At 37.6% G+C, this 8840-nt stretch overlaps 1 protein-coding gene across 4 annotated transcripts in view; it reads right to left on the bottom strand.

Annotated features, from left to right (window-relative positions):
• Positions 1 to 531: 531 nt before the first annotated feature.
• The window catches only part of LOC131246008 (syntaxin-52-like), a 33060-nt gene continuing 24751 nt past the window's right edge, over positions 532 to 8840 (bottom strand). For all 4 annotated transcript variants that reach the window (XM_058245863.1, XM_058245862.1, XM_058245861.1 and 1 more), the window contains one exon: positions 532 to 863. In XM_058245863.1, coding sequence (XP_058101846.1) covers positions 732 to 863 — 132 coding nt within the window. In that variant the 3' untranslated portion in view covers positions 532 to 731. The remainder of the gene's footprint in view (positions 864 to 8840) is intronic.

Below are 8840 nucleotides of genomic sequence, written 5' to 3'. Positions count from 1 at the left end.
AAAAAAGTGGACCACACATTGGGGACTAAACTCTTACGCGTTGAAAACTTCTTGGGGGCCACAAGTTTTGGATCGACCTAATATTTTTGTTTTCCATTCATCCAAATCTACCTAAATAAAACATCACGGTGGGCTCCAGGAGAGGAAGCCAACTCCAAATTGCTAATATCACACACAGTCCACCTTCCTTGGACAATTCATAATTTAGAATGCTAATATCACACACAGTCCACGTACAGCATCTGTCAGGCCCCGACATGGATGGCCATGGTCCGAAATCCCAACGGCCAGATGATCCTAACCATTCACTTGGACTATTTTTTGAGTAAAAATGAACTGTCATAGAAAGACGAGTAGACCAACTAGTCCCATTCACTGGACAAATGATCTTTTGTACCAGCTAAAGGATCACATAGACCACAAGGATTTTTGGGCTTATGGCCCATTCATCAGGATGTCCCACCAACAAAAGTCTCAATGCCATTCACTCCTGTGCCACGGCATAGAATGTGTGATATCCCACATGCGATATTAGCATTCCCTATAACTTATTACCAAATATATACCATTTTTACAAGTAAATAAAATGTAAGCGATCAGCAGTGTCCACACACAAATTCACACTGGCAAATCGTATATTCCACGCTGCACACAAAAGACGCAAACTCAAAGCACCCTTGAAGTAACTCAATTGAGCAGGCTGGCAGTATATGCCATCCCTACAATGGGCTTTACAAGTACTTGATGAGGGCCCAAATGACAGCGGCCAGGACTACAATACCGATCACTGCTAGCAGCAGGCACATGCATGAGCAACCTCCCTTCGTCCGCTTATTGAGAATCGCAAGTCTCTTCTGCACTCGCTGCATCAATCATGGAAACAACCGACAGTCAGAAAGCAGTCTAGCGAGATTCCCTTTCAAGTTGATATTTTGGAAGCTTGAAACCCTGACTCAGCTGTATCCAGCTTGGCAGATTTGCCTCCTAGAGTCAACTAGGTATTTAAATAATATCTGAAGGGACATGCTCCAGTGCCTTCAGAGCAAGTTATGTGCTCCTAGTTGCCTAAGTTCAGTTGGACAGTCCAATCAATTAATTTGAACCGTCCATTAAAACATATTTCTCTGACTACCATGCAAGAATCAAGAATCACACTGATCAAATAATCCAATCCATTCTTGATTTAGCATTATTTTCTATAGCCATCCTTTTACCAAGCCATGTATGGGATGGCAACGATATTGCCTAACAAAAGTGATTCTTTAGATACATAAGCAATCCACCAGTACTTCAAAAAAAAAAAAAACAATCCATGAGTGTCTCTAACAAATAGATGGATCAAATTTTTTTGACCTATTTTTTGTGTAAATTATATTCACTGTCCATATAAAAGACCATTGATCAATTGATTAATTTTTGTCAGATCGGTGTGATGCCTTGCATGGTTGCCCATTTTATGTGTTGGACCTAATGAACAGTCTAGATCAATGGATGGGACAGTGCAACTGTCCCAATGCAGCTAGGAGCACTGTGACTTGTAGTGCTCTGAGAGCATCAGAGCATATCTCCATTTTGAAACAATTACATCATGTATAATCCTTTCAAACTCTGCCCAGTAGCAAGCATAAGCCGGTCCAAGACCGAGCAAGGGAGGTTGTTTTTTTTTTTTTGGAACATTCCCGAGTGAGGGTTAATGTCATGTAGGCAGCGATTCATTAATTTCTCTTCCTTTTTATCTGATCAGTAATCATGTATCTTTCTGATTGACAATTATGGAAAGAAAAAACACCCAGATCCATAGCTCAACTGGTTGACTGAGTGGAAATACCTCGTTTCAACACTTGAGGTCATGGTATCAATCCCTAGTGGGGGTGGCTAACATGGAGTGTGGGTACTGACATGGGTGTGTACTAACAAGCTAACCCAAAAAAAAATAATAATAATAAATAAATTATGGAAAGAAAAAAGGACAAGAAAGGAAGAAAGGAAGCCAACTCCAAATTGCTCAGACACTGATGATCTTGGAAATAATGTAGAATTCATGAAAGAATAAGTAGTGATGCACCTAGAATGGTTGCAGCTCTTGTGGAAATTCTCCTCGGCAATTCCCACTCAATAGCAAACAATTCAAAATGAATAGAAAGTGAACATTGAAGGAGCTTCAAACAGGCTTCTAATAGCATTAACTACTAGAAATAAGGGAGGCGAATCACTCTAGTTACCCAAATACTAAACTGATTGAAAACGTTACCGAATAAAGAGAAATGCTCCAGTATTCCTCATTGCAGCAGCTCCCTTGGACAGCTCAATCGATCGAAGTGAACTGTCCATCAAGTCTAGAATACATTTCATAGGCTACCATACAAAAGTTGTACTGATTGGATGATCCAATCCATCTTTGATTTGGCCATTTGTTCTACAGCTTTTCGTTTTTGAAGCCATGGATAGAATGGTTATAATTGCATAACAAAAAGTGATTCTTTAGAATCATAAACAATCCATGATGGGCCCTAACAAACGGATGGATAAAATTATTGATTGGACATATTTTTGTGTAAGTGATCTTAACCGTCCTTACTAAATACCATTTATTCAAAATGTTCATATTTGTCAGATTGGTGTGGTGTTTTGCATGGTAGCCCATTTATTCAAAAGTTGTACCGATTGGATGATCCGATCCATCCTGACCACTTGTATTTCCAATGGGGCCCATTGTTAGATGATCTTAACCATGTGGGGTCCAGTATTAGTTGATCATAACCATGTTGTATTTCCCATTGGCCTTATTGTTAGATGATCTTAACCATGTGGAGTCCAGCATTAGTTGATCATAAACATGTGAATTTTCACCTGATGCTTGACTTAGATGATCTTAACCATGTGTGGCCCATCATTAGACGATCTTAAACAAGTGAGGCCCATCATTAGATAACCTCAACCATGTTAATTTCCCCATGGGTCACCTCATTAGTAGATTCCACCCAAGTGCATCTCCACATGAGACCCATTCTTACATGATATTAACTACACTGTTAGTCGATCCTAACCAAGATCACACATGTGCGACGGCAATGATGGGCATTGCAGGTATATATTGATCTGTATGCCAAGACATAAAATTTCTGTGGAAATGGGGTGGGCTGCCAAACAAAAAAAAAATGATAAATAAGACCAATTTCCGAGGACAAATTTGTGAGAAAACAAACAAAACAATGGAAATGGTGTCTCCTTACCACCTTTTAAATAGAAATGTTAGTTCCAAAGATATTAACTTTCCTATTTTCAATTTCAAAAAACAAAAACAAAACAAAACAAAACAAAAAAAGCCCCAAGAAACAAAGACATTTTTTTATTGTTACGGTTTTCTTGAAGTTATGGCCCTTGATAGAGTGGAATGGCAGAAAAGGATTCAGGTAGCCAACTCCAATCAGTTGGGATAAGGCTTAGATTATGATTTTTTTTTAAGGCTAACACGGACATTTTTTTATTTTCTTCCCATATTCTCTTAAACCCAATATTTAAAAACCATATCCCAAGACCCAACTCTTAACCCATCCCAAAACTCCACCTTCCAAAACCTGCAATCCAAAGCCCAGACCCTAGTTTTCAAAACCCATGTTTCCAAGAAACAAGACTAGCATTGCAGCAGTAACGCTAAAGTACAGTACCACTCAACATACCGCACTACACTGCTCTACTTGTAGCTTTTAAGAAACAAAAAAAAAAATTTGAAAACCTTCTGGTAAGTAGCATTTCTCATAGAAGTTCATTTTGATCTTTTCTTCATCTTACTGCTTCTATCCCTATATACAATTAACAGCATATTAATTTCCCAGAGGCCATTGTCCCCCCTGTAAGTCTAATCTTTTCTTTTTTAAGTTTTGCTGCCTTTCACTTAAAACAATTGAGCGATCATCTGCACATTCTCTTATATTTGTACTACAACCTCCCAATTCATAATCAGCCCTTATAATTCATCATCGCATTCCCCTTACATCAATCTGTTCCTGGCCCATTCCTTCCAAACACTATGGATTCAAGAGTAGATCTATTTAGCGTTAAATATCGTTAGAATCACAATCAATAGAAAGAGTTGTTAGTATTTCAACTCCATGGAAGTGATGATGAAACTGTTAAATTTGGGGCTGTTTCCAAAGCGTGAAGAATGCCCCAAACGCTGTCACCTTTTGTTGTATTCCTTCAGAGAATACTTGGAAGGCTTGTGGTGTGTGCTCATTCCCATGGGTCATGCCATATTCATCTTCAAAGACCATGTATACAGGATTGACACCATCCATGGTGGTGAGAAAAATACCTATTCATTCGAAGGATAAGAAAATGTTCATAATAAAGCTGATTTCTGGGAAGATCTGGATGTCCAGGAAAGCCTCTAGAAGTACAATAAAAACCAAAGGACAAACCAAAGGAAGCGTGACCAGATGATGTTCACTTGACCAAGGATTTGTTGGATGGATCAGCTTATGGATTTGATGGACAGATCAGAAGAAAGAACGATCGAAGGATCTAGAAACAGATCCATATATGAATTGACAGAAAGGATTTAAAATTGGATCTACCAAAAATTGAAAAACCAAACAATAAGATTTGTGGAATCCAAGGAGAAATTGATGGGTAAACAAACAGAATTGACATGGATTGCAGGCTTTCTTTCACGGTTCTGCATTCTCGGACTGTTGGGATGCAGAGATCAGGACAAACATTTAAAAGAGCAGGAATGTATATCCCATGAAAAAAAGTTTGCAAGAAAGTGTAAGTGGAAGCAACTTGATTTACAGTGTCGCCATTGTGCAAGAGCATACCAGCAACTAATACAAGGTCATGGTGATGGGTGAGCTAAAAATCGAACTTGAGGGGAAGTTCTTTTCAAGAAAAGGGAATTTGATGGATCAGGCCCCCAATCACAAAGATCTACCAATGGCAAGCAAGAATGGTTCCCACAACCTATCTAGTTAATAATCAAGCCCCCAGGTCCCAATATCTATCCAGTGGACCTCATTCAAAGTTTGACCACTAGTGGGTCCACAGGTGATTTGGTCATATTGTGGACCCCATACTTGTGCACCATGCAAATGGGCCCACAATCATGTGGGTTGATTGTACGGTATAGATAATGTCACCTGTGCAGCCCATGACATCAGAGAAATGATCTAATCCAACAGACTGCATCTGGTTAATAATCAGGTCCCCACTATCCATCCGATTGGCCTCATTTGAGATCCAATCACCGTTGATGCATATGACAAAACCTGATACACCAGATTGTGTTTGATGGGTGTGGTATTAACCCTACACCCCACTGGCTTAGAAACTAGTTAAAATAATACCCCATCTTTTCTACCCTGGAAGCACAAAGGCTTTTATTTCTACGAAGGGATGACTTTACACATCCAGCAAAAAGCCTTATATGGGTTTAAACAGAAATGTAGCCCTAGTGCTAAGGACCAAAATGCGCTCAACTATGTTTATTTTAAAAGAGACTATAGGGGTTTATTGGTCAATTCTCTTTATTAAGAAACAATAAACTAAAGCATCTACAACCATCACTTATGTGAAATCACTTGTGTGATCATATCCCACATACGGCGATCTGGGGCATAGATGTGACCTCATTCAATACACGCGTGAGGGAGAGCTAATTGCATTTCTAGAGCTGGCTCTGATCATGCTATGGTCACGCACAATGGAGATGTTCAAATGGGCCCACAATCATGTGGGTTGATAGTGTGGTCCAGATCATATGACTTGTATGATCCACTGTCAAGTGTGAAATATTATATATTTTCCCCTTATTGTGAATTGGTTTTATATGCATGGATGTGTTTAACTGACCTAATTACGTACGTTTTGTTATGTAAGGTGATTTGGAGAGCAAAGATGAAAAGAATGATTAAAAAGAAGATTTAATGCTCAAAGAATGACCAAGTGAAGATTTTGAGATTTTGGGGTTATTAATGAAGAATTCAAATGCAAAAATCTAAGAAAACCAATTGCGAAAGAGGGAAAATACTGAAAAAATCACACAGTGCATTAACAAAAATAACAGACTGTTTAATCCCACCTGAGGTTGGTTTGGTTTGACTGAATGTGCACGAAACAATCCAGGAAGAAATTGTGATTTTCAGATGAAATTTGGCTCAACACTTAGGTGCGACTAAAGCCATGTTCGGTGCCACCGAAGGGAGCTTCAGTGCAACCTAAGGGAGACAGACTTTAGACCTATTTTGGAGAAATTCGGCTGCAACAGAAAGTAGGTTTAGTGCGACGGAAGGTATGTTCGACTGCAACCGAATGTGACTGTCGATGCGACCGAAGCGTAACATAAGTGCGTAAAATTGAAGTCGGTTCCAAGTCGATGTGAGTTTTTTTCTATTTAAAGGAATGTTCCAAGTCATTTCAAGTACGAATTAGGGTAGAGGAGACAGCAAGGAGTTGCAGAGCTTCTACGAAGTCCCCCTTCTTCTCCAATCCTTTGGTTTTTAGTCGATTTTTATGTTTTTGTTTGAGTTTAGTTCAATCATGTCCATGGTTGGCTAAATCTCTTAGCTAGGGCTAAGAGGTGAAGCTTGTAATGGTTTTTAATGTCTTAGTTTACTTTTTCTTCTTTTTCTTCTTCTTCTTTTTTTTTTTTTTTTAAAGACACGGGGTGTCCCCACTTCTTTTTTGAAGTGAGACTAATCCTTGCAGATACACGCAATCACCCACAACCACGTGTATCAAGTAAAGCCAATGAGGGGAATTGAACCCTCACCTATAGGGAGCAAACCTATGGTGAAGAGCATTCGCCCAAACCTCGTTAGGTGTCTTAGTTTACTTTTATTCAAGTATTTGGTTTGATTGTTGAACAATCATTAACATTGGTTTGAATAAAGAATTATTTTTAGTTTACTTTGATCCATTATCAACTCTGCACATTGGATGCTTAGGAAAGCTAAAGAGTGATTGCTTATTTGTTTTAAAATGGATTGATTTGCAAAATCCATTGATCTATCGTAGACTAAAGGCACGATAGATGCTTTAAATTCCCTGCGATCAATACTTTGGTACTTTATGCGGGAACCAAATTAATTGAATTTCAAATCTATTTTCATTTATGAATGATAATTTAACTAGTCTATTATCCAACCAAATAGGATAGGACTTCAATTCCAGTTGAGTTATCTAATTTAATCATGTGAATTAGAAATTAAGAATGACTATAAGTGGATCATTGGTGCTCTAGTGTTTTGCTTTATTGAATTCTTCTAAATTTCAATCATACTTCTTAAAATCAAATTCTATAAGTTAGTTTTATTTCTAATTCTAGTTCTAGTTATAAAGTATTCTAGAAAACGCACAAATATAAGTCTATGCGGGTTCGACTTCAGTCTCACCGAGTAAAACTACATCACAGCCCCGCACTTGGGGTTTGCTCAACATCCACCAAATCAGGCCATATGCTCAATTAATAATCGTCCAAGTGTTCGTAGTATCAGCATCGCTACAAGTTTCGCTAGCCAGAATACGGAAACAATATTGATATCGCCGATAATATCGCTGATAACAGGAAATGCAGGGGAACATGGGGAAAACGGTGGAGCTTTCAGTGAAACTTCATGAGATGTTAAAATGTACATATTTGCATATTTTAAAAAAATAATAATAATAATAAAAATAAATAAAAAATAAAAAATAAAAATTGCAAAAGAATGCATACATAACAAGCTTCCATTTAATGGGGCCTTAAAAGCATGTGTTGTTGTAAGAAATCAGTCCAACCATCCCATCCAACCTATTTAACCGTCCAACCTTCCATTCAAACATCCATCGATATTGCAAAATATCAATAACACATGATATTTCACCAAGAAATCATCAACAATTGGAAAGGAAACAAAAGATTGTGGTCTCAATATCGCACACATTATGATATCGATAATATCCAGATATTATTAATATTATCAATGATAAATTGAACACTACATACAACCATGTACCCATGAAAAATAATTTGAAATATTTTTTTTAATAAACAAATTTCTAATGATATCAATACATTGGCGATATTATTGAAATATCGTCGATACACTTATGATACAAGCATTACCAAGAATTTACATAGTCGAAAATATGGGCGATACATCAGCGAAATTGATGCATTGGCAATACAAGCGACACCTAGAATTTACATAGTCGAAAATATTGACTATTACATTAGCGATATTGATACGTTGGCGATACTTAGCAATACATTGCTAATACTTGAAATTTCTGATACTACCAGCATTTTCGGTATCACTACTAGTGTTATCGACATCGCTGAGCTAGAGATAAGATAATATCGAAGATATTTTGATAATATCGGAGATAATTCTAACACTGCGTACAACTAGGTCCCATAGCTGACATGCATGGTTATCTTTTTATTTGTTTTGATGTTTTATTTATTTACTTGCTTACTTGGTTGGCAAGTTACCATGGTTATTTAGCTATCTAGTTTTGCTTGTTTCTGAAATAATCTCCCTATATAAGAAATGCATGTAAAAACTTTTATGCACTTTTCGCCATCAATTGAAAAAACTCTACACTTTTCTCCTTTTCTTGACAAAATGGAAAAGGTTCTTGAGAGTTAGCTTATATCTCAAACAAGGGGTGGCAAAACAGTTAGGGTTGTTACGTAACAGTATTGGCACCACCCGTTATGTGATTCAGTGTCAAATCAATGACCCTCAAAAGAAAGTGCCATAATGGGAGTGTAACAGCTATTATTCCCCATAATGATTGGAGGGGAAGGATAGTATATATGGGAAAAGGTTCTTTACGGTCGAGCTCATGGGGACTAT

Source organism: Magnolia sinica, chromosome 5, assembly GCF_029962835.1.
Source record: "Magnolia sinica isolate HGM2019 chromosome 5, MsV1, whole genome shotgun sequence".
NCBI lineage: Eukaryota > Viridiplantae > Streptophyta > Magnoliopsida > Magnoliales > Magnoliaceae > Magnolia > Magnolia sinica.
This window is presented reverse-complemented; position numbering and strand designations above follow the sequence as displayed.